We start from the raw sequence: 27,304 nt of genomic DNA, 5'->3' as shown, positions 1-27,304 counted from the left end.
ATAAATAGGAAAAAAAAAAAAAAAAAAATTTAGCCGTCCCCGTCACCGTTAGCTCGCGCACAAAAAAAAACGTATACGCAAGTCGAGCCGCAAATGAAATCGCTGTTCAAACCACACATGTGAGGTATCGCCGCGATCGCCAGAGCGTGGGCAATAATTAAAAAAAAAGAGCTACACTCTAACTCTAAACTGGTAACCGTTAAATAAATTTAAAGCGTCGCAGATTGAGATCTCTATTGACCGTAGTTTGTCGCCATCCCACGGGGGGGCGCAATTTTAAACCGTAACATGTTTGGTATCTATTTACTCGGCGTGACATCATCTTTCACAATATACAAAAAAAATGGGCTAACTTTACTGTTTAGTATTTTTTAACTGCAGTGAAATGTGATTTTTCAAATTTTTTCCAAAAAAATGGCGTTTTAAAGACCGCTGCGCAAATACCGCGTGACAAAAAATTTTGCAATGACCGACATTTTATTCTCCAGAGTCTTTGCTAAAAAAATATATATAATGTTTGGGGGTTCTAAGTAGTTTTCTAGGAAAAAATACTGGTTTTAACTTGTGAACAAAAAGTGTCCGAAATAGGGCTGGGGCTAAAGTGGTTAATAATTGTATGTGAAATAGTCAGTGACTGATGTTGTGGTTTCTTGAAACGTTGATCCATTACAAGATGGTGCTTCTGCCTGCTTTTTAACTTGATACAGAGACAAGTCAGGATTCATTTAAATTCTTGCAGGCTTATGTATATCCCATTTGTATGATTGATGCAGTTATGTATTCACTTTCTTTGTTTGTTTTGTGTACGTTTTATATTCAATCATTTTTTTTTTTTTGTATTTTTGCAGGTTTATGCCCCTTCAGCAAGCACTGCCGACTACAATAGGGATTCACCAGGTTACCCATCCTCGAAGCCAGCCTCCAGCACTTTCCCTAGCTCCTTCTTCATGCAAGGTATGGCTTTTTATTTGTGTTTACCTTTTTTTTAACTTTAAGAGCCGGTTCACATTGCCGCGACTTGTCAGGCGACTTGTCAACCTGACAAGTCGCGCTCCCTCGCAGTCCATTGACCGCTACAGGACCCGTTCTAATAGGAGCAACACAAGTCGCCCAGACTTAGAAAAAGGGTCCTGTACTACTTCGGGGCGACCTCGGAGCGACTTGCATAGACTTCCATTATGTGAAGTCCCTGCAAGTCGCTCCGAAGTCATGGTGCATGGTAATGCACAAGTCGCCCCCGAAGTAGTAAGGAGTCATGTCGCCCCAGTGTGAACCGACTCTTAGTGAAAAAATAGTGTAGAGAAAGATGTATGTGCTGTCCATTACAAACAATGAGAATCATTTTATTTTTGGCTATAGAAATTGTCTTAAAGGGTTGCTAAAGACCTAATTTTTTTTTCTTTTTTTCAAAATAACAATCATGTTATACTTACTCGCTCTGTGTAATGGTATTGCACAGAGCAGCCTTGATCCTCCTCTTCTCACGAATCCCTGCTGATGCTCTGGGCTCCTCTCCCCCACAGAGTGTCCCTATAGCAAGCCACTTGTTCTGGGGGAACTTGTGCATGCTCGCTCCCGATCCCCGCTCTGTGTGTCCATAGGGCACACAGAATGGGGCTCAGCCCTGCCCCCGCTCCCTCCTCACTGGCTGTGATTGACAGCAGTGGGAGCCAATCGGTCCTACTGTTGTGTCTCAGCCAATGAGGAGGCAGAGACCTGGGAGATCAGCTGCTCTTGTACACATTGCTGGGTCGGGCTCAGGTAAGAATTGGGAAAGGGGGGCTGCAGGGGAAACTACTTGCAGAATGTTTTTACCTTCATATATAGAATGCATGAAGGTAAAAAACCTTCCGTCTTTACAACCACTTTAAGAGTTAGCTGTAGCTAAACAGCTAAATACAACTTTGAAATACATACCTGCAGACTGTTTCAGCCAAAGGATTTTTAATTCTGTTCAGTCCGCTTTATGATCAAGACAACCCTGACAGATAGCATAGCTAGCAGTATGCGACCATGGTTTCCTTTGCTAGTCTGCATGTCACCTGCCTGCCCAATAGACTATGAAAGAGCATTATCACTCTGCTGAGCTCTTCCCTGTGCTGTCCACTGCCAGTAAGCTTTGTGAGCACTTTGCTCTCTGACCCTTGTTAGATCAGGGTTTCTTTACCAGGGTTTCATCAGGGTTTTCTACCAGGGCTTTACTAGGGTTCCTCTAGAGGTTGCTAGCGGTTCTTTGAGCAATGGGCAGTTTCTGCCTCTCAGATAAGTTCCCACTGATACCATTAATCTTTTTAGCTATCTGTAAGAGGATAGTTCTTCCCAATGACAACAAATATAAGAAGCACTCTTTCTACTGACCGTCACACTAATGTATCCTGAGTTGTAGATATAGTCATTTTAGCAGTATTCCCTGAGACTAGAAAGTTATTTCAAGGGTTCCCCTTTGTTGAAAAGGTTGAAAAAGGCTGTGTTAGATCAACAGACTCATGAAAGGCAATTTATGCTATATGATCAGTATTTAAAGGCATTTTATCATCTTTGATACCTTTTGGGTTTTTTATTTACAGTACCTCTCATGATCCGATTCGAATACGCTTGTCAAAGTGTATTAAGGTTTTTGTAATTTATTTTTCACCTTTGCAATTGTCCATGGAGGCGGTCATGTTTGCCTATTAGATGTGTTGGCTCTGCTTTCTAAATAGTACTGAACAGTGATTGGGCTTTACTGTTTCTCTTCCTCACAGTCTGCGGAGGCTGATTGAAAATGACATACTTTCTACATGATTTATCCTGTAATCTGAGCCGTTGATGCGCCAGATGTTGCAGATGTTAGCTAATACACAGACCGCCAACTATAGGGACAGTCTACAGATGTTTATATAAAATACACTCTTATGAAATATGAAACTGAAAGTCACATCCAAAGTTACTTTAGGATGAACATTACATTAATAACTCAAATTGTTAACGTTCATGTTATAAGTATTGCTATAATAGTAATGATTTTATTTCTGCCAACCCCCTCTTCATTACTTACTGCCATTCTTTGAAAGTTATTATGTAATATATGCAGTAGATCCTGATCGAGGTATAGGCTACTAAAGTTTTATGTAAATCTGGACTTCCCTTTATAGGTCAAGTTGGCTCTACCTTTTTTCACTACTATCCAATGGTCCATTAGTATGATAGGTAACCTTTTTTTTACCAAAAATCTAGGTAAACCTAGGATCTTCAAGTGACATCCCAACATTTGTATTCAAAGTGATGACATCACAGCGGAAAAGTGCAACTTTTCAAGTTCAGGCAGGACCCCTTCGTCATGCATGTGATGAAGCTTTATGCAAATCTTGACTTCCCTCTAGAAGTCAAGTTGGCTTTACTTTTTGCAATGCTTTCCAATGGCCGACCAGTAGGATAGGTGACCGTATTTTGAACAAAATAATGTAAATATTGCCAGAAAACCAAGGATCTTCAAGTAATATCCCAACATTTTTATTCAAAGTGAACACATAACAGCAGAAGAGTGCAACGTTTTGGGGCCGTGCAGGACCCCTTTGCCAGGCACGTAATGAAGTTTTAAGCAAATCTTCACTTCCCTCCTTATAACGTTCATGTTATAAGTATTGCTATAATAGTAATGATTTTATTTCTGCCAACCCCCTCTTCATTACTTGCTGCCATTCTTTGAAAGTTATCATGCAATATATGCAGTAGATCCTGATCGAGGTATAGGCTACTAAAGTTTTATGTAAATCTGGACTTCCCTTTATAGGTCAAGTTGGCTCTACCTTTTTTCGCTACTATCCAATGGTCCCTTAGTATGATAGGTAACCCTATTTAGCAAAAATTTACGTAAACCAAGGATCTTCAAGTAACATCCCAACATTGTATTCAAAGTGATGACATCACAGCGGAAAAGTGCAACTTTTCAAGTTCAGGCAGGACCCCTTCGTCATGCATGTGATGAAGCTTTATGCAAATCTTGGCTTCCCTCTAGAAGTCAAGTTGGCTTTACTTTTTCCAATTTTCACGCACCTCATTCAAAGTCCCAACCTTTTTTCCTTAATTTACTTTTTCCAATGCTTTCCAATGGCCCACCAATAGGATAGGTGACCGTATTTTGAACAAAATAATGTAAATATTGCCAGAAAACCAAGGATCTTCAAGTAATACCCCAACATTTTTATTCAAAGTGAACACATAACAGCAGAAGAGTGCAACGTTTTGGGGCCGTGCAGGACCCCTTTACCAGGCACGTGATGAAGTTTTAACCAAATCTTCACTTCCCTCTAGAAGTCAAGTCAGCTGTACCTTTTGTCTGGAATTTATGGCCCATTAATATGATAGGCAACCTTATTTACCAAAAGGGAGACATGGGGGGGATGAGGCCAAGCTTGACATCTAGAGGGATAGTCTAGATTTGTTTAAGAATTCAGCTGTCTCTTTCTCAGAATCTATTGATTGTATGGACATCCAGCCTTCTCTCAAGGTAACATTATTTATATGTACAATAGTTTTTTATCTGATGAATTGTTTAGATTTGAGTTATTTCCATGAAATATATATAATAAATATACCAGTAAGAAAAGCTATATATATATATATATATATATATATATCTATATATATCTATATATCTATATATATATATATATATATATATATATATATATATATATATATAATACATATATATATATATATATATATATATATATATATATATATATATCTATATATATATATATCTATATATACATATATAGATATATATATACACACATATATATATATATACTTTTTTTTTTTAAATGACAGACCCACAAAGAGTAGATTGACATCGGTACAAATGATAACATTTTTATTAGTTAATAGTTTCTTCTTTCAATGATCGATCACCATTTCAAATTTCGTCAGGATTAGGCAAAGAAAGAGTCCTAAGTCAACATCTCCAACCAGTTGTTCATGGGGTGGAAAGTTTAACAGATCAGGTTGTAGCCTTGTAGCCAGTCACAATTCTTTCTTGTCATGAGACTGTATTCATAAATACAAGCCATCTATACATGTTTATCCATGCATCTATAAAAATAAATCTGTTTTTGGTTGGCTTGTGAACACACTTCCAGCCCTTGCTTAATATCTGTGGCCACCATTTACTGTGAGGATTTCTTGACTGTTGCGATAAAAAGCATCCAGGCACGTCTAAAACGTTGTCCTTCTTGGACAGTGAGCGACTTAGCCGACTGCCCCTTGTGAAGTTGTAATTGAGTGAATAAAGTTTGTAAATTACATAATTTGCTTCACAAATACAACTTGGCACAGGGTTTATAGTTCTCTCTGAAGAGGGAACTTTGAAATCTCTTTAATTGTTGCAAATCCAGGACTGAAACAGTCTTTTCTAAATTTGGCACCATAACTATGGATTTTAGAATGGGCCACGCTTGCCAGCTTTTTTAATTGGTAAAGAAAAATTAAACAGGGAAGCTAGAGCCATATTTACAAAGGAGGACAGTAAATTCAGTTGATAAGCTGTTTAGCAGGAGGACTTAGAGCTGGAGGACTAGAGCTGGACAAGCCTTTTTACAATGGGGAAGTTCAAACTGGGGGTGAGTGGGCTTGACAAAGAAATTAAATTGGCGGAAACATCTAAAGCTGAAATCCTCTTTACCTCAACACAGATGAACATTAATTGTGAGGAACTTTAGACAATACGACAAGTCGTTTTTTGGGCTTTTTCACACAATCAGGAGAAGATATTCAATTTCATATCAGAACATCATCCTATACCCGCTTATCTGATTAAACGTGCACCTGGGGTTTTGATGAGAAACCAAAATCAAAACCAAAACAATAATAATAGTTTTTTTATCTGATGAATTGCTCAGATTTGAGTTATTTTCATGAAATATATATAATAAATACACCAGTAAGAATAGAATATATATATATATATATATATATATATATATATATATATATATTTTTTTAATAACAGACCCACAATAATATAAGTGAAACAAGCAGGTTTTATTTTGTAAGTAGTAAGTTCTATGCAGTAAAGCCCTCGGAAATTTTTTTTTTTTTACTAAGAATTATTTAAAATGGTGTGTCTTATATACTTTAGCATTTGTTTACATGATATCATTATGAAACAGGAAAATGTTGGCAGCTATGTAAAGTAAAAATAAAATGCAAACGTTAAATTATAGGGTAACTCCACATTCATAAGAAAAAAACATCAAATAAAAAAAATATATAGCATATACAATTGCTACACACAAGTTATATTGTAATTAAATATTATTACAAATTACTTTTATTTTTCAATTTGTCGCACTGTAATTTTTTGTAAAATGCAATGCAATTTACAGAACACAACCCCCCCCCCCCCCCAGACATGTCATTTCTTGTTTCTGTGATTGGCTTACTGATTTTCCCAGAAGTCTGCACTAAGATACAAGTCAGATTTTAGGTATCCCCTGCAACAAAAATGTTTTTGGTGAGATACTCACAGGGAAATCATGTCTAAAGGGATGCAGACCCTGCAGCTGTCCTCTTTAGAATCCAGCAAGGGCAGCAGCTGATTAATAATTAAAAAAACACTTCAATTCACATTCACAGACAAACAAACAGCTATTTAATTTCCAATAATTAGTGTTCTTTTACAAAGACATGTAATACAAACACTCCCTTAAACATGGTAGTGAATATTACCATAACAAAGCAAAGGTATTTTTGCCAATATGTTTTTTTTCATTTTCAATCATTTTTATTCTTTTACAAAGAGATGTAACACAAACAAAGAGCAATTTCTTCAGGATATCGTAAGGTAGGAATTTGCAACAAAGTTTGTTCAAAATCTTGCAAAGTACATAGATCACCCAGAGGGGAATTTTTTTTCTCCCTGCGAGTACAGGTAGATAGATACCTGTTGATTTACTTAAGCTGCTCTAACCCTCCCTCTCTCTAACTAATTAGACTTAGACCCCATTTACATTTGTGAATGGGAATGTTGCCGATTACATGCGGGAGAGCCAGTGGGAGTTCCCAGCGTATACTGTCCTGGGCCAATCATGCGAGCAGCCATGATTAGCTGAGGGAGCTTTCAGCCTCCCTTTGCTTTCAATGGGGTTGCCGCCTGCAGCTAATGGCTCCCATATGCAATCGGTAATAGCCCTATTCACAAGTGTGAATGGGGAATCAATATAACACAGAACAGCTATGAATTTCTGATAGTCTCAATGGATTTTTGTTGTACTTATTACAAAAAGATGTAACAAAAATCTCTTAATTGTAATTTTACCAGACCAAAAGGTAGCAAAACAGAGATGATCATTGTTAGGGTTCACATACACTCTACACCTTCCCTACCAAGCCAATTCTGCCGCTTCTCATATACATGTAAAGATCTAAATTTTTTGCTAGAAAGTTACTTCGAACCCCCAAACATTTTTTACACTGTTTCTTTTTTTTATCACTTTTATTGGTCTTCCTTCAGGGTTTGCGTTCTCTGGCTACATGAGTGGCCGTGGTCACAATGAGATCACTCCTGTAGATGTGTGCGGGATGACGTCACTCCCGTTTACGGAACGGGCTCTGAAGGTCCGGCACGGTATGCTGGACCTTCAAAGCGTATGCGTCGGTGACGAAACCAGCTGCGTGCACTCTGATAATCTCCTAAACAGTGCAAGTTTAGGAGATTATCACAGTACCTACAGGTAAGCCTTATAATAGGCTTACCTGTAGGAACAAGTGGTAAAACTGAGTTTACTACCACTTTAACACCTAACCTCCTTGTTACCCTAGCATTTACTCACACGGTAGCTCTCTCTAATATAGACTTAACCTTGTTTGGATACTTCTCCTGTACTTTGATCCTGTGCACAAAAAGATACCAGAGGCAGGTTTTCTGAGACAGAATCTACTGTAATGTCTCTCAACTCCTGTCTCAGAATATTGCTGTTTACTACAATTTCCATGCAATTCAAAATGAACCTGTCGGTATGATCTCTCCATGCCATTTATTCAGTTAACTGGAAAAACGTAGTATCTTCTCAGGAATACAAGGAATGCTGCAATTCTATGGAGGATATTTACTAAAACTGGAGCACACAGAATCGGGTGCAGCTGTGCATAGCAACCAATCAGCTTCTAACTTCAGCTTGTTCGGTTAAGCTTTGACGATAAAACCTGGAAGCTGATTGGTTACTATGCACAGCTGCACCAAATTCTGTGTACACCAGTTTAAGCAAATCTCCTCCTTTGTTCCCTACTATACAGTAAATGCTAAGGAATACAGTTTACCTTGTAAAATGTTTAACTGTTTTTTTTTTTCTGTTTCCTTCCAGATGGTCACCACAGCAGTGATCCTTGGAGTTCGAGTGGTATGAACCAAGCTGGTTATGGGGGAATGCTGGGCAACTCTTCTCATATTCCACAGTCAAGCAGCTACTGCAACATACATCCACATGACCGTTTGGTAAGTGCAGTTATCAAAGACAAAACTGACATCATATCAAATTCGACCTTAAAAGGAACCAGTATGTAATGGGCATTTGTAAGAATCTGAATCTCCACTTTTAAATTTTTGTAGTAGCGCATTCTTATTCCGCATGGATTATAGTCACAAAAAAGTAAAGCGCTCTACTTCAATAAAGTGCATTCAAATTATAGTGCATAAATAAATATCTGAAAATAGTGTAAAAATAATTTATGTATAATAAATTAATTAATAACGTGAGTCCATCTTTTCTTTTAAATATATATACAATCCATCAATAAATTATTCAATGTCTGTGAAAAAAAGGGGTGCAGTCCCATACACCAGAAATTCTTCAGTAATTGCCTCTGATCACCACAGTTCCCTTCACACCACCTATGGGTGTCTTCTTACTAGTGATCGACCAATATCGGTTTTTCGTTGCCGATACCGATATTTTGGCCAATGCATATCGGTATCGGCCGATATTGGCCAATATTTTTGTACATTTTAAAAAAAAAATATTTATTTATTTATTTTTTTGACAGGTACTTTTGTGGAGGGATCTGGGGGTCTTAAAGACCCCAAACCCCTCCTCTACACTTAAAAGCATTCAAAACGCCAAGTTTGGCTGTTTTGAATGCTGTAATTTTTTTTTAATCTGGCGCCAGACAGTACCCGGAAGTGATGTCACTCATGCCATCACTTCCGGGTTTTGGCATGGAGACACGATCAGAGCCGAATGCGGCTTTGATCGAGTCTTCGGCGGCCATGCAGGCTGGTTGCACGGGTTTTCCTGTAGGACGGGAGACCCGGGCGAGCCACAGAAGGCGGCGGGAGGAGGGGGGACGTCCCATCCCGCTCCTTGTAAATGACAGCCGAGCGGCTTCTCAGCCGCATCGGTTGTCATTACAAGACAGCCGATCGTCGGCTATGGACGCCAGTACCGGGGTGATGCCTCTAGCTGCAGGCATCACTCCGGTACAAGCACTTTCCTGAAATATCGGCAATATCGGTAACCTCGGGGGCCGATTCTGATATATCGGGGGGGAAAGTGCACATCGGCCCTCGATATATCGGCTTTGCCGATAATCGGTCGATCCCTACTTTTTACCCACTTGAATGGACCTCACTAATTAAAGGAGGTCTATATGCACTTTGCAGTGTTATAAGTGCCACCGCTTCCACTGGCCGTACACTCCAAAACCGTGGCTCTGAGCAGCTCTCAGCGTGGTGTTAATCAAATAGGAGGCGAGAGGAAAGACCCATAGTGCAAATCGCTTAATACATTTATTATATATATGTAAATGTAATAAATATATATATATATATATATATATATATATATATTTACTTCCATATAAAAGTCCACTCACATTACAGAAGTTAAAAAAAAAACTAGCATTTCACAATACAATCCTCTGCATACACAGCTCCACCTAGTCCTGGCGTGATTACGTCACCGCGCACTTCACGCGTAGCACCCAATGGGCTTTCTCAAAAGTTTTTCACATTTATTCCTCATGGATTACCATGTATGCTCATATTGAGTTGTATTCTCGACCCCGTCGGAAATAGTAGCTTAGACTCTCATGTTGCCTAACCTGTCTAAACACACAGAATTCTATTTAATGGACTGATATATCAGTTATTAACTCCAGTTAAGGCAAATCAAGCCTACTGAACTGTTCCCATAAAATAATTAAAGCCAATTCAAATTTAATATTAAACACAATGAGGTTGATTTACTAAAACTAGAGCACACAGAATCTACTGCAGCTGTGCATAGTAACCAATCAGCTTCTAACTTCAGCTTGTTAAATTAAGCTTTGCCAATAAAACCTAAGAAGCTGATTGGTTACTATGCACAGGTGCACTACATTCTGTGTGCTCTAGTTTTAGTAAATCTCCCCCAGTGCCTCCAGCCAAAACTGTGCCATGTAGGTAAAAAAAACATGATCCATCGCAAAAGGATCTAGGTCTGTAGTTCTGAATGTAAAACCAAAATTACAAAGTAATGCAAAGATTCCCAATACCCAGTGAATCTATAGTTAATCACAACGTATAACAGTCAGTTCATCTGCCATAATAAATATTAGATTTGATCATAAATACATAAAAAATCTACTGCTAAATCAATTCCCCAGTCCACAATTCCAAATCAGTAACATAATCAAGTTCCTCAAAAATTCATCAAACATCTATTCTTCAGACAAATCAAAATAAATTAACCCTGACTGGGTGTCAGGTTTAGGTGAAATATCTGTATAATTGTTTATGAGAAAACCAATCAATATAGTATTTAAAGAGTCAAGATTATGATTGAAACTGAGGGCAGTGATACTTGTTTCTCTAGTAAAAAAGACAGGATTCTGTAAAAATCAATCAAGAAATTATTACCAGGACACTCTTTATAAAGAGTCAGTGCCTGTGGCTGCAGAGCTAGATGGGGTCACATTGACATTTACAAATTTAATCATAAACATTTCTTTTTTACTTTGGTTCTCTTTTCTGTCCCACTGTGAGCATCTGTGGCTTAAAGTGGATCTTCGCTGCATCTGAGTACCACAAACTAAAAACGCCATTTAATTCATTTTTAATATTCAAAGCAAACTCCCCTATCCATCCCTGTCTCCATGCTTTATTTTGGTGAGAAATCACTTTGAAAAGCACCCCTCTAGCATTTCTGGATGTGGCCATCTTAAGTAAGGGCAAATAATTAATGCAGTATTTACTTCCTGCACTTAGCTCAAGTATGCATGCAGGAGAGTGTGCTTAGCTGAGAAAACCCCTCCTCCTCTCCTCCCCTCCTGAAGACTCCTGAGATGTATGACATCATTTGCCTAGGCAGGAAACCAGGAAGTTACTGAAGAAATGTAATAAAAAAGTTTAAAATAAGTAAATATAATATATTTTCCTATCTATTTACTAATGATAGCAGCATGAGGATTAAAAATAAATGTTGATTGGAAGAGTGAAGTTCCACTTTAATTCATCAAAAGAACTTTAAAAAAAGGGGATTTTTTTATTGGCGATTTATACAATTGGGAAGTAGATATATTTATGAAGGAGAACTTATGGTGCCTCCAATAGCACATTCTAGCAGCAGTGTCTACTAAAATACTCATATGAAACGGGTGGTGGGGGTTCAAATCAAACTTGCAATGCCACTCTAAGCTGAAACAGTGATCTCCCGGTTGCAGTGAAGGGAGCTGGCATCATTTAGAGGTGTAAGAACATTTCTAAAGAGCAGAGAGGGCGCTGCTCACCAACCCAGTGCAATAGTAGGTAGATGAATGTGGCCTCAGCCAGCGTCGCTCCAGCCACGTCCCCCTGACATGTTTCACCCCACTCAACGGGGCTTGGTCACAGAGGTGGGATGGTGGGGTTTTTTTGAAGGGTGGCCAACATTTAGCTGAGTCCAGGGCAGTATCATGTCTCAATACAGCCCTGGGTATTCCATTGGATGAAAGAAGAAAAATTGGATAAAGACCCTTGATTGATTTTTGCTGGGTTCTCCATAAGTCCAGCACTAATAGGGGAGTCATAGTGAGTCAGAGTGATCCTGAAACTTTTGGACAGTATGCTGGATAGGGACTACCACAGGGCAGGTTTCTAATTTAAGGTGCTGACCTGGGACACATGGCAATTATGAACATAGAGCATCCTAGGGTAGGTTTCTAAATGTTTGCACTTTACTGTGGGACCTGGGACATCTGTGGACAGGGATCATCCCAGGGTAGGTTTCTAAATGATGGCACTGTCCTGTGGGACCTGGGACATATGGCAACTATGGACAGGGAGCCCTCCAGAGTAGGTTTCTAAATTATGGCACTGTCCTGAGGGACCTGGAACACATGGCAACTATGTATTACCTGCAGTACTACCAAAAACTGCGGACATTTCTGAAACAATAATTAACAGTACACTACAGTGACTGTTTTTGGAGCAACCTGGCAAAAATGCTCAAATATATATTTATTTTTTCCAGTTGCTATCATTGCTAAAATAATGATACACATGAACTTTAAAGACCATAATTCTATATATTTTAAAATGTCTCCCTAAGGTACAGGTGTCTGCTATTACCACTGTTATCTCAACCCCTCCCCCCCTTCCTTGTGCATATGGAGTATTGGGTATAATCTTTCTCCAGCTTTATTTTTAAAGTTACCCATGTGCTAATGCACCCTTACTGAGGTGGCCTTATTGAATTGTGGGGTGACGTGGACAAGGCATAACTTTAATGTTGTAGAGGTCATTCCCCTAGTGACAGAGGTGATACTTCCATAAGGATGGAGGTAGGGTTTGTGCTTGGCCATTATAAGATCAAGTAGAAGCCCTGGCCCATTCCTCTGTCCTTATAGGACCACTACCCTTTTTGTGAAGTACAGGTGTGACTTCCATTCAAGAAAACAACAAGAGAAGGGCGCACCGACATTGTGCATTACCACTTAAAAGTTTATTAAAATCAAAGAAGCGTAGCGTACAATATACTCACAAACATAGCATATGAACAAGCATATAGGAAATGGGCACCGCTCGCTTCTAGGACACTTCTCTACTGCTGGATAGCGTGATGGCGTCCTCAAAACCTGATGTTGCTTACGCGTTTCGAGGGAGGACCCTCTTCCTCAGAGCCAAAATCGCCATAGTTGATATACTGCATGTTTCTATTTGGGGACGGACTCTATGTGAATAGGGATAATTTTCCAAAGGTATGCTCATTCTTTAAAGTTTTTGTATTTTTGGTTTCATGGTCAGTTCACACAAAAAAAAAAAAAAAAGAAATAAAATTCTGCTGATTTCACAAGATGGTCATTTTTCGGAGACATGCATGCTATAATTTATTGGGTAGTTTTAGAGGTTTGACAGAGTTACAAACAAACCATAGTGGATGGCTTACATCTTCAAATGGGAACCTGACAAAATTACAAAGAAGTTTTAAAAAACCGATGGGGAAAAGTCAAAACATAAAGACTGTTAGTGTTTATAATGCACTCTGTCATTGTGAGATGGTTAATTGTCTTATGCATGGCTGAATATTGTCCTTGTTTATCAAATTTTACAGAGCTATCCATCACACTCTTCAACGGACATCAATTCTAGTCTTCCTCCAATGTCCACATTTCACCGTAGCAGCACAAATCATTATAACGCCTCTTCCTGTACACCGCCTGCCAATGGAACAGAAAGTATTATGTGTAAGTTTTTTCCTTGTATTACCAATTTTAACTAATTTATTTTTTTAATATAGAGTGTTTACATTAAAGCATAAGGTTAGTCATAGAAAGACGTGTTTTCATTGGAGACAATTGCCCATTTCTTATGCAACTTGCCCAAATCGACTGACGCAGTGAATGTACGGTTGTCAACTGTCTTCCCTGTTCTCTCTTCCACAGTAACCTATAGGTTAGGATGTCATGAGATTTCATGCTAAAATTGCTAGTTGACTGGCTGTTATTGGTATCTAGTATAAAAGGAGATAACCGCGCTAATAATATACTAAAAACTACTAATAATTTACTAAAAAGCTGCAGCTTCAGGTGAGACAGCACCAACCACAAGTAATAAAATAGAAAAAGCCGCGCTAATGTAACCTGATAGGTGTAATGCACCGATCTCGCTAATGAATGATAATGTTCTAATGTGGAACAAAAATGGCAACAGGTGTCAGATATGCACTCAAAGCGAAATCAATATATAGATATGTTGATCATAAGCATAGCAGGGTGAACTTATATATGAACAAAAATAACACAATATCATGAATAGATAATTGGCCAGAAATCGTAACCAAAAAAGTTCATAAAGTTCATAAAGTAGTCATAAAGTCCCAGAGATGAGTTCCAAAATCGGTGGAGTGAAAGAATCCAATAGGCTAATCGCCACAGTGCTGCACACAGGAGACACGCATATCTCCTTACCAGATGAAAGGTTAAATGAGCATATACTGGTGATTCCTCACAGCGCCACTCAAACAGGATCTCAGCAGCAACAAGCCTCCAAGACACAGCCAAAAGGATGGTGATACCGATATTAGCCACAGGGTGGACCTCAAAGCATCATAGAAGACAAGAGGGACTAGATAGTATAATACCGTACAGACTTTATTCAATAAATCTTAAAATAACACTCACATTGTAGAAGAGAAAGAATCGCATATAACAAGCCGGCCGGCTCTCGTGTAGCCCGTTCCCCAGGGCAGCGTGGTGACGTCAGCACGCCGTACCCTACGCGCTCGTCTGCAAAGACTTCTAATGGGGATGCGGGCGGCTGACTTCACCCTAAATAAATCAAACAACCAATCCATGGACAGCAACAATATGAATCGTGCCGGCAGCGCAGCGGCCACAATTTCAGGTATTGGAACCACTGCCCTTAGATCTACACATATTATGGGTATCTACTGCATTACTTTCTGATCCAGAACAAATACGCAGCAAGTGAATTCATAACTTCTGACCTGCTTATGTTTTGGGGTCCGTAACTCAGAATGTAATGAAGCCAGAGGATTACAATAATAGACAGACGGAGTTTGATTTGCTAAATCTGGTGGAGCTGTGCTTGGTAGCCAATCAGCTTCTAACTTCAGCTTGTTCAATTAAAGTGTTACTAAACCCAGGAGCCTGCATTTACTATATCTGGTCTCCCACAGTACACAGAGCATAGGAATGCAATTGTTTTAGTAAATACAAACTGTTATACCTTTTCTTATCAGTAGTATATAGCACTCTTGTGACTTCTATCAGTGTCTGGTTAAAGCTTGTAGGAAGAGTTTTCATTCTACTCTGACTATGCTGTGAGGCTGCATTACCCCTGACCCTCTGCCTGGACATTGCTGATGGGCTCTGTGCCAATCACATGCACCCTCACAAAAAAAAAATCTCTAGCAATTCACACCAAACTGAGTGTGTGCAGAGTGACTCCAAAGGCTCTGTCTAATCAGGAGATGGTTTGGGGACTCTGGAAAAAGGGGAGGGTCAGAGAAGATAGGATCATACAGTCTTTTTATGCAATGCAGAGGATTAACCCCTTAGGTTCCACAGTGAGTATAACAAGCATGCTTTACTGCATATACAGACTGATTTTACTGCTGTGGGCTTCGTAACACTTTAAGCGTTCCAGTTTTAGTAAATCAACCCCACAGTGTTTTTAGAAGTAGGAGGTCTCTAATGACAACTTAGGTTTTTTTCATTATCACTTTGCTTCAGGCCTGGTTCATACCTATGCAGGTTGAGGTTGATGCATTTTCTGGATGCGTTTTTTTTTTCATACGTTTTGACGGGTTTTTAATGTTTTTTTTTTATGTATTTTTCTTTTTTGGGAGGTGTCTGTTGTCTTGCAGGAGAAACCAGCAAAAACGCAGTCCATTCACATTTAAAAACGCAAGTACTGTGTCTTTGATGCGTTTCCATTATAGTCTATGGAACCAAAAACTCAACCTGCTGCAGGAAAAAGTCCCTGACCCTTTTCAAAAACCGCTCCGGTGAAAAAGGCACAGGTGTAAATGTGACCCACTTGGAAACCATGTTAAATGGACTGAAGTGCATTTCTGAAAAACGCATAGGTGTGAACCAGGTCTTAAAGAAGTCAGTAAAAATTAAAACATCTGTGCAGCTTCACCGCCTTAGAACTGTTGTGCAGCACAGGAGTCATAAGATGAATGCCTCCTACAAAGCTTTCTTATAGAGCGAATGTATTTTGCTCTGCAACCAGTTCTCTTTAATTGGCTTGTTACCAAATTGGCCCTGGAGCATATTTGTGTGCGCCTGTGGATGGAATGTTAGAGAAAGTGAGCCCGTTCTCTGTGTCCAATGGCTCAGTGTTCTCTGCAGTGTGCTGGGGTGGTATCATTTACAATCAATACAAACTAACTGCACCATGTTCAACATTTCTAACATCATTTAAGAGCATTTGTTAACAACCTCAGACATGCCGGAATTTTTGTGCAAATGCCATATGAACCCCACCTTAGAGTAGCAAAGTTGCAGGTGAAGGCAAACAAAGCTGAACTTCACTTCATTAAAAACCAAACTTTTTTATGTTTGGTTGGAATCAGGCTTTAGAGAGTGTGTCCACTCAGAACCATGTTGCTGGAGATTTAATGCCCAGCTCCATGCTAATTTTTTGTATATGGAGTTAAAAAAAAGAGAGGCTCTCGTTGTAATGTTGACCTTTAATCAGCTTTCCTCCACAGCACTTACTTTTTGTCACACGATGTTCTCAGTCTTCCAGGTTAAATGATGCCCAGCATCATCCAACCCAAAAGATTAAAGTGGAGTTCCGGCCACAAAATCGACATAATCGATTTTGGGCCATCCGCTTGCTTTTGGTCACCTGAAAAACAAATGGATGGTTACGATTTTTTTTTTGTTTACTTACCTTGTTATTGAAGAAAAATATACTCACCTTTCTTCCACTTCCTCCCTCTGCGGCCGCGGCCCGCGACGTCACTTCCTGTCCTGCAATGCGTCCTGGGAGCTCTTACTCAAAACTCCCAGGAGGCAATGGGCAGTGACGTAGGCGGCCGGCCGCTCCTCTCATCGCATTATTTGCAAACAGGAAATAACGTGATGATAGGCGTCCCTATGGAAACCCTTACTATGCCGATCGCATAGTACTGGGCATGCGCGAGATTTTGCGCTGCATTCATCTGCCCCCTCCAGCTAGAACCAGGAAGCAGGGCATACCTTTACATACTGCGGCTTCGGGTGACCAAAACAAAGATGTTATAAAGTACGATTTTATGATTGCTAATCAGTTATTAAACTGTATAAAACCAGATTAGCGGATAAATGAAGGGTGGTGGATCACTATTTGGGAAGTATTTAAAAAAAAAAACTATTGTGGCCGGAACTCCACTTTAAAGACATATTTTGAATGCAGGTTGCAGGCTGCCTGCTCATTTTACATCTGAAGCAGGCAGGTACTACTGACATGTCCCCATTTCATCTGCTGATCTGCTGATAGAACAGAGCCTTGGGGACACTCTGCACATTCTTAGTTTGGTGTGTATTATTTATTTTTTTTTTTGGGGGGGGGGGGTGAATGTGATCAGCACAGGACCAATTAGTACTGTCCAGACAGAAAGTCAGGGGTCCTGCAGCATCATAGGACAGTTAGAAGAGAATGAATACTCCTCCTACAGGCTTTAACCAATGCTCCCCTGGACACTGATAGAACTCACAAGACTGCTATATACTGCTGATAAGAAAAGGTATTTAACAGTTTAAATTTGCGGCAATAATTTCATTTCCATGTTCTGTGTGCTGTGGGAGACCAGATATAGCGAATGCAGGCTCCTGGGTTTAGCAACACTTTAAAGTTTTATTTGGCATAGGTGCATTCAGCACAAGTATATTGAACAAGTGAATGCATACATCTGCAATTGCCGTAGGAGAAAAAAAAAGACAAATCTTCGTGTACTGAATGCGATTGGCTACGGCACGACCACATGTTAAAAACCGCCATACTGACATATCAGGAGCATCTGAGTGCCAGTTGGTACACCTCTTTAACTCTTAAGCATTCCTTTTTAGGGAAAATGCTGAAAAGGCTTCCGACTTGCTTGCTACCCACGATGTCCTGTGTTTAGAACACTCCGTCTTTCTGTATTAATCACATTCTCTGCAGCAGAAGTCGTGGCTTCAGCCTCTAAAAATATTTGTTTGACTGTCTACATTTATGGGCTTCTTGAGGGCAATAAACTATCCCAGATCACGTATTATTCTTACCCTGGTCAGCCTGCACTCCATGTTTTTCTGGCCCTCTGCCACTGGCATGAAAGCAGCCTTAGTCCACTGCAGTTGGTTTTATTTCCCATCTCTTACAGTTGCCGAACTTCAAGCAAAATGCCAGCCAGGCTTTAAAATAGTTTTGTCTGTTCTGTGTTATTCCACAGCATGGTTTATATTAATCTCAAAAATCCACAAAAATCCCTTCTCTGTCTTTGGCCTGGGCGCTGGTTTATTAGAAATGTAAACACAGGGAATGTCTGTTGGAATCATAAAAGAGGGGGTGAAGATTTCACATTTTATTTTTTTATTTTAAAAGGAAAGTCTGTCCAAAACTGGCCATTGAAGTTTTATGTGGTTGTGATCACCTGTCCTCCAAGCATTTAAGACCTTGGGTACTCTCGCATCCCCTAATCTTGGGTCTGACCTTTCCACTATTATCATCCCAGCCATGCTTTACAGTCCCCAGATATTTCCCAGCAGCCAGCGGGCATCTTGTATATTAGGGAAAATTAGGGTTTTAGATTAGGTATTTAGAGATAGCGATAATGATATTCAATTAATAAAATAAAGAATATGTTGGCCAAGCTGAAGATTGATAAGATAATAAAAGGGGCAGGTTGTCCATTAATTCTTATGATCCAATTTGACACGGACCTCTCTGCCCCAGTCTGCTTGACGAAGGTGCCCAATTTCTGGTAAATACTATCCGTGCCACTCTGTACCCCATCCCAGGCCACGCACTAGTAACAGACTTTTCTTGAGAATACAGGATCTGTGTTATTTTTCATTATTGGCTACACTGCCCAGGAAGGGTTAAGTATTGTTTTTTATTTAAAAGTAATTATGTCTCTCAGGGACACCTATCACATTTCATAAACTAGAGCCAAAAGTTTTTGTTAGTCTTGAATAGAAAAGAGAACGGGTAGAGTCTCTGTTAAGTTTTTATTGCTGTATATGTGAGAGGAATCTTTCTAGCAGGGATGCACACGGCAGTAAAAACCTTGCAGGGATTCTAACCCTTTTTGTCTATGGTTCCAATATAGAGACCTTCTCACTCTCTGTCTTGTTGACCAGATACGACACAGAAATACGTTAAAAAAACAGAGGGTCTAAAGGGCCATACACACTATGCATAAAGAAAGGTATGTATTCCAGAGATAAGTCTATAATCCTTCCACTTTATAAAACTCTGGTCCGACCGCATCTGGAGTATTCTGTCCAGTTCTGGTCGCCAGTCCTCAGGAGGGATGTGTTGGAGCTGGAGAGAGTCCAGAGAAGGGCAACAAAACTGATTAGGGGATTGGAGGACCTTAATCATGAAGAGCGTCTGCAATCGCTTGATTTATTCTTCCTGGAGAAGAGACGCCTGAGGGGGGACATGATAGCAATTTGTAAATATCTCAATGGGGATCTCAGCTTAGAAATAAAGCTGTTCAGTCGAAGGGATTGCATGAGGACAAGAGGGCATACAATGCGATTAGAGGAGAAGCGTTTTAACCTCAGGCAACGTGGGGGGATCTTTATTGTTAGGGCTACAAGATTGTGGAATTCTCTACCACAAGAGGTGGTTTCCGTGGGAAGTATGGTGGCTTTCAAAAGACTCTTAGACGTACATCTCAAGGATCAGAACATTCAGGGCTATGTGAGATGATTACAGCCACACACACCTACACAGGTTGAACTGGATGGACTATTGTCTTTATTCAACCTCACCTACTATGTAACTATAAGATTTTCTGAAGACTTTTTCCTTTAGACTCACCAAAACCATATAATATGAGGTCAAACCTAAACACTTTCAATTTGTATGCAATCTAGCAGGTCCTTGCACTACATAGAAAAGGTAAATCTGAAGGAAATCTAACCACAAAAGTTGGATAGTGTGTATCCAGCTTAAGTCTTTCAAACTCTTTTTTAGGATCAGTAAAAAGTATTTGGCTGGCTTCTTTAGTGTGCCTATATGGTGCTATTTGAAAAATGTACATGGGCTGTGTTGTAGATTGGACAGCCCTGGTTTTATTTTTGGTTAGTCTAGAGCAGTAATTTTCAACTAGGGTTCCTACAGAGGTTGGACTGTGGAAGATTGACTTCCAATTTGATGGTGCCTTCATAGTTCTGGGGCCAGCGCCATGTGGCAGTGCTAGTAACATGACTTCAATAACCGTTTTAGCTGCCTATAAGGATGGCATTCTGACCACCACTGTAAAGTTTGCATTCTTCTTCAACTTTATCCCCACCAACATTGTTTAAATCCCAAAGGAGTGGTTTAACAAAGAGTTCTTCAAGACCTGAAAACTATTTTAGGGGTACCCCCTGGGAAATAAAAGGTTGAGAAAGACTGTTCTAGAGTGTTTCATTATAGCTGCCAACCCATTCCCCAGCTCATTATTAGTATTTATAATCCTTAGTCAGCATACTCCCTCCTGCCTGCACTGCCCCATTTCTCCAGCTTCTGCCCTTTATCTCTGTCCTTTCACACTTTCTAGCTGGGTGATAGGTTCAAGCTGCATTAATATAATGAATTATTTAATCCAGTTTTCTATTTTGACTTGGCTACCCTTTTGTACAAATAGGCATTCACTCCTAATGTCTGCCCCCTTTTTCATAGGCATTCCCAACTTTTGTTTAATTCTGTTCTTAGTCTTAAGGATAATGATGATAAAACTGAAAAGTCAGGCAAAAAAAATGACATTGACCAATTAAGAGTGCAAATCCTACGATAAACAGCTGTATTTGTGTATAAAGTAAACCTGTCATGAAAGAATTCTGTAGGCCTTCATGCTGACCTCTCCTTTTAGGAATTTTGAAATTATTGGTTGACTACCTGTCATGCTGATGTATCCAAAGGGAACCAGTGCAAAACCAAAAATAATGTGTATGCTGCAGTACATTAATAGCATTAACAACAGTTTTCGAATCCCCCGTAACATTGTTTTATTACCTATTGGCCCTGTGTGTAGATCTGCTTTTTTTTTTTACTTTCTGAAAAATGCCAAGCTGTCCTGAGAAAGTTCAGTTACAGAGGTTGGGGCAAACCATATAACACTAGCAGGAGTGCTTACCATTTGTTAAAAACATTTTTCCAGGGAAAAAAAAGACTGCTTAAAAGTGTCTAGAGTGGTAAGTGGGATACTCCAAGGCTCTGTCCTGGGACCAATTCTGTTACATTTTTGTAAATCATATAGAGGATGGTAAAAATAGTTCAATTTCAGTGTTTGGTGATGACACAAATATGGGTAGGGCAATAACATCATAGCAAGATATGAAAACGTTACAAGAGGACCTACATAAATGAATGGAGTGGGCAACTAGATGGTAAATGAGGTTTAACATTGAAAAATGTAACGTAATGCACTTGGGGGTTAAAAATATAAATGCAAGTTACTCACTAGGTGGAGAAGCTCTGGGGTATTCCAGGATGGAGAAGGATCTGGGGGTCCTGGTAGGAGACAGACTGAGCAATAGCATGCAATGTCAAGCTAAGCCAGCAGAATATTAGCATTCATTACTCCAGAGATAAAACAATCATTCTACCACTTTATAAAACTCTGGTTCGGCCACATCTAGAGTACTCCATCCAGTTCTGGTCACCAATCCTCCCAAAGGATGTGTTGGAACTGGAGAGAGATTAAATTAATAAGGGGACTGAAGGACCAAAATTACGAGGAATGACTACAAGCGCAAAATGTATTCTCTCTGGAGAAGAGACGCTTGAGAGGAGATATGATAGCAATATACAAATTTCTCAATGGTTATCCCAGCGTATGTAGGAAACTATTCAGTCTCAGAGAGTGTAAGAAGACACGGGGCCACACAATGAGATTAATTAATCCTAAGCTGCGTAGGGGATTTTTCACTGTCAGTGCAGTAAGGATGTGGAACTCTCTTCCACAATCATTGGTGTCAGCTGAAAGTATTGATAGTTTTAAAAGACTCTTATGCCTCGTACACACGCAACGATTATCGGCCGACTTTTGTCCAGTGTTGTTGTGTTGGTTGAAATGTGCTCTAGACTGCACACTAATTTTCTCGGCCAACAAAAATCTACTTCAGAAGTGATGTCATGTGATGGTTTACTTTCCGTGTGTTTTTTCATCTCTGAGCATGCCCAGTCTTGCTCATCAGATTTTTGTCTGCTGAAATCTGTACTGACTGACGGAAAATCGGCCATTGTGGTGACGGCCAACAAAAATTTTATCGCCTGCACACCAGATTTTTTTCGGCCGAAAAGTCGGAGTCGGTTGTCGAAAGCATCATACTAACAAGCCGAAAATCGGCCGATCGGACGTTGGCCGAAAAAATTCATGCCCAACTATCGATGCGTGTGTACGGGGCATTAGACATGCATCTTAACTAACACAATATACAGGGATATGGGAAATAATCATCTACAGGAACACACACCCACACAGGTTGAACTGGATGGACTGTTGTCTTTATTTAACTATACCAACTACAATATGTAACTTTGTGTTAGCTGGCTTTAATTTGTCACTTACTTAAAGTACGCCTAAACGACATGTAAGACTATCTTGCTTCACAAGAGTGCTGCCATGACAATTTTGTTGCAGACTAAACAGTGTTGTCATCCTGTTATAGGAAGCGGATCAATATGTGCTCTACTGGCAGGATCTACAAGTAAAACATTTCTTACAACTGCTCTTTTCAAGTTAGTGACTGCATTTTTACTTTTGTCCACAATTACTCCTAACTTCAGGTCAAACCGTAAGCATCTTGTAACATTTTAGCTTGGTTGGTCTTTATGGTCAAAATTATCTGCGTATAATAACATCAATGAATCAATGATATCAGAAGGCATTAATTTACCCGTTTTCATTGCAATGAATGTTTTGCAGCAATCTGAACACAAAGCACAGCTTTCTGCATTTGAAATCAAAATCAGCAGATTAATTAATTCCATCCTCTGCAGAGCGGGGCCTAAATTAACACTGCACTTATTTTGAAGTTCATATGTTACGATTAGCATCCCCCAACCTAGGACCGTTCCTCCTGTACAGGGATCCGGAGGTGCCCGGGCATCAGATAACATAATTGCACCGTAAATAAGTGGATAACCAGCCGCGTTCATATTTTTGCTCATAAAAATGTAACATGAATATATTTGACATCTACCTTAGCAAACAAATTAATGCTAATTAAAGATTAATGCAATATAATTAGCATTAAAATGCAATTACATTACGGGTAAGTGGACCAGGAATAGAAACCTGTAACATGCCTCCCTGCTTGTTCTAACAGTCTTGCTTTTGTTTTTTCTTTCAGCGAGCAGAGGAAGCGGACCAGCGGGAAGCTCGCAGACTGGGGATGCGCTGGGTAAAGCTTTGGCCTCTGTAAGTTTAGATTGGTTCTGTTGTATTGACTACCTCTTTGATTTGATGCTAATATGCTGGTTAAAGCTGATACGTTCCAGGCATTTGTATTTTGTCTTTGTTTTGAATGTGCAAATTTCTATTATATGCAGTGTGTATTATTTGCATTATCTGTATATCATAGACCTAGGTAGATTCATAAAGCTGCTGATTCAGCACTCACATATTAAGGGGAGTCACAGTTGTATTAAAATGAATTTCCGGGCAGATAGAAAGAAAAACACCAATTCATGCAGTTGTTTATTTATTAAAAATACTTAAATGTATTGTTATATAGCATTTTCACATCAATCTGCAAAAGGGAGATGGGTCTACAGCAGGGGTCTCCAAATTGCAGCCCAGGGGCCACATCTATGCCTGCAACAACCTAGGGTCAGTGGCAAATCCTCATTAAGCACAGACCGAGGATTCACATCAGCAGAGCTCTCCCCTTTCCCCTCTGCATCGTCCAGTACAGGTTTTCCCCTGCTGCATTGTCATCATCTTCATGGTTGGTTGCTAGGACCTCTAGGACCTGCTCCAGCTCACAGTTTCCACCTTGGCGCTACTGTTTCACTGTAAGCCTTACAGTAGTAAGGGTGACTCTTATGGGGACCCTAGTGTAAGGGTGCACTTGGATGGAGACCTTGTGATGGGGAGGGGGCTCTGATAATGACCTGTTGTAAATGGGGGCTTTGATGGGGACCCAGAGGTAAGGGGGGACTCTGATGGGAATCTTGATGTAAAAGGGGACTCTAATGGGGATCCTGATGTAAGGGGAGACTCTTATGGGACCCTTGATGTAAGAGAAGACTGTGATGCGGGCCCTGGTATAAAGGGGTACTTATTTATAAAACTTTTTTTTCTGCCTGCATACATTTGTAAAATATTTGAATTAGCCCTTCTACTAAAAAGTTTGGGCACCCGTGGTCTATAGGTTTTGGGGCGATATGAATCCTTGTTGGGTTTTTGGAATCCATATGATAAGTGCTTCCTATGCAGAACACAACAGAAGGGAGACCTCAAAAATTGCATTGAGTTCTATGTGTTTTGGTGCTAAGGAATCTAGGTAGAGAATGCTAAGTCCAATTCTCCTGAGAAGATGCTGCAACTCAGCAGATGATCATCTTCTCCAGGAATTTGGGCTACTCAACATTCCCTGTGATTTCCATGGAAGGAGGATGACTTCACTGTAGGTGTTGCAGGTGGAAGCAAGGGAAAGGTAGGTATATTATCAAATTTTTTTTGCCCCACATGTTTTTTTTTTCTTGCACTTTGAATAAGCAGACCTTATCACTGAGGCTACTGAGGTGCAAGGTCTGCTTTAAGCTACTTTCAGCATTAAGTATGTTTGCAACAAAGGATTGACTCAAGTCTCTTTGTTTCCATTTCAAGATCTACTCACCCGATCACACCAACAACAGCTTTTCATCCAACCCTTCAACTCCAGTGGGCTCTCCGCCTTCCCTTTCAGGTAATTAATTAGCTATTATACTGTATGTATTGCACAATCAAAAGTTTGAAGAGTCCCCATCTCCCAATAAGTTAGCTTCATGAATAGATTAACCACAAGAATACTCTTTACTAAGAAGGAATCAACCTTTTGTCTTTTATTATAATCACATTAAAGTTTTATTATTGCTTAACAAGCAGCACAGCACATTGCCAACAGTTAAACCCTATCCAAAACTTTTTTTTTTTTTTTTTTTTAAAGAGTGAGGAAGGGTTACAATCTCTCTCAGTTTTTAATTGCTAGCAAAATGTATGAATCAAAACAGCCAAACTGCCTTTAGGACAAGAATATTGGTAATAGATGGACATGGCTGATTGGCCTACTTCGTATAGGCAAGTATAGACCAGCACAAAGGAAACTGGTAGTGGAACATTTCATTTTAAAGAATTGCACCGACATGTTTCGAATGATCCAAAACCTCCTCATCAGGACTTCATTTATCTGTATCTGCAGGGTTTTTATCATATATCTGCAGGGTGGTCTGTGCTGTTCAACAGTTTAAAGTGAGGGATATCCTTGTAACAGGGAAACAAATAAAAGTAAAAGCATAGTGGGGAAGGGTTAAAACCCATTTAGGAGATAACCCTTACTTCCGGTGTGGCCACCGGGATAGGAAGTAAATGACGACAACAAGGACACAGATGTCAATGTCAGAGTTTCTGACACTTCCAAACACTATCCAAAAAATACCAGATTACTAATATTAAAGAAGCCTTTTTTCTCCGCAAAAGGAATATGCCAGAAGAATATCAGCAACATGTTTTGCTCCATACGCCGTATAGATATTCTAAATGTGTGACTGATTTTGACATGGAGGTATTTTACATCCTTCTAGCTGCAAATGCAGTGCTGAGCACTGGGCACAGGCAATAACTGGCAGCATATGTATTATTGAAACACTTCACATAAGCGTTACGTCTGTCTATTTGTTATAAGAACGGAGAAGATGTTTTGTAAATGGTACAGATGGTGGATTAGGCTCCCATAGGCTCCTGCCCCACCAATACAGTACAGGAATATAGGAGATTTCACACTTAAGACAGACACATTTGCAATTGTGTTTTTCTTTGCTGCAGTTAATTGTCACCTCTTTTGCTTCCAAAATGACACAAACCTGTGGCAATTTTTTGCATCTTTGTAATCTCTCTGGCCATATTTTATAGAGGTTGATTGGATGTAGAGCAAATAAAAAAGGGTTCCTTTGAAAGTCTGTGACTTAAATACACACACTAGAGGGCGATAGGCAAGGTACCATAAGCCTCAATTAATCTCTGGGGAGAACCAACAGGCGTGGATGTGTTTTTAAGTGCACATAATATAAATGGCTTTTATTATTTATAAGTGATAACCCTGAAGATTATTGCTCCAGAGAGCATCTGCTTGTCCTAAAACAATGGTTTCCAAACTTTCTTCACTTGCGTACCCCTTGACAACCAACTAATTTCCATAAATTGTGCTCTTCAATGGGAGTGGGTCAGAGGTGAAGTAGGGTAAGAGGTTAAAAGCCAAATGGTGGCCCAATTGTGTAACAGTGGGAGGGAAAATGCTGCTGTGTCAGTGGGATGAAGGAGAGAGCTGGGGGTAAGGGACTCTATGGGGTGTACCTTTTTACAGTGGTGTATGTAGTGTTGTTTTGGGGCCTGTTTGCAGTGTGGCTTAATACACTGGATTCCCTGGATCTGGGGCTGCTATAGGATTTTGGGGCCGATGTGTGTTGAAGGGCTAGGCTTTCCACAGTGAGGTGGCTCACTTGAATGTTGCATTTTAGAGAGGGCCTCAGCAGCACTTTCAGTCTTCGATTGGGAGTGCAGTTAAGGGGATTATTGCTGCAGAGTGGAGCAGGTTTCATCTGATAGAGGCACCTTGGGGAACTGGCAGTCAGTGTACCCCTTAGGAGAGGTGGATCAAGCTGATCCTGGTGCTGCAGTATTGGGGCCAGGACTCCCAGACAGGCCTTGGGTAAAGCACCTGCATGGTCCAGCACACATCTACTGCTGTCAAGCTCCCATTGGACAAATATCATGTAGAACTGCCCCTTCCCTGCTGTCTCCTAGAATGTTCTATTTCAATAATCAGGCATCTGTTCCCCAGCCATGTTTACACAGACATAGTGATGCTGTGGTGCCCCTGCTCTTTTCCACCATTATTATTATATACTTTTTTGGAGGTACCCTTTACAATACCAAGGCTTGAAATCACTGCC

The 27,304-nt window shown here is 39.9% G+C and overlaps 1 protein-coding gene across 17 annotated transcripts in view; it reads left to right on the top strand.

The window, feature by feature from the left end:
• Nucleotides 1-27,304, top strand: part of TCF4 (transcription factor 4) — a 646,703-nt gene that overhangs the window by 558,449 nt on the left and 60,950 nt on the right. For all 17 annotated transcript variants that reach the window (XM_082244114.1, XM_082244117.1, XM_082244108.1 and 14 more), the window contains 5 exons: nucleotides 849-954; nucleotides 8,349-8,479; nucleotides 13,551-13,683; nucleotides 23,503-23,570; nucleotides 24,984-25,062. In XM_082244114.1, coding sequence (XP_082100240.1) covers nucleotides 849-954; nucleotides 8,349-8,479; nucleotides 13,551-13,683; nucleotides 23,503-23,570; nucleotides 24,984-25,062 — 517 coding nt within the window. The remainder of the gene's footprint in view (nucleotides 1-848; nucleotides 955-8,348; nucleotides 8,480-13,550; nucleotides 13,684-23,502; nucleotides 23,571-24,983; nucleotides 25,063-27,304) is intronic.

The sequence above is a fragment of the Pelophylax lessonae genome (assembly GCF_965119305.1).
Source record: "Pelophylax lessonae genome assembly, chromosome: 1".
Taxonomy (NCBI): Eukaryota; Metazoa; Chordata; class Amphibia; order Anura; family Ranidae; genus Pelophylax; species Pelophylax lessonae.
The sequence above is the reverse complement of the archived record's forward strand: the minus strand, read 5'-3'. Positions and strand labels throughout refer to the sequence as shown.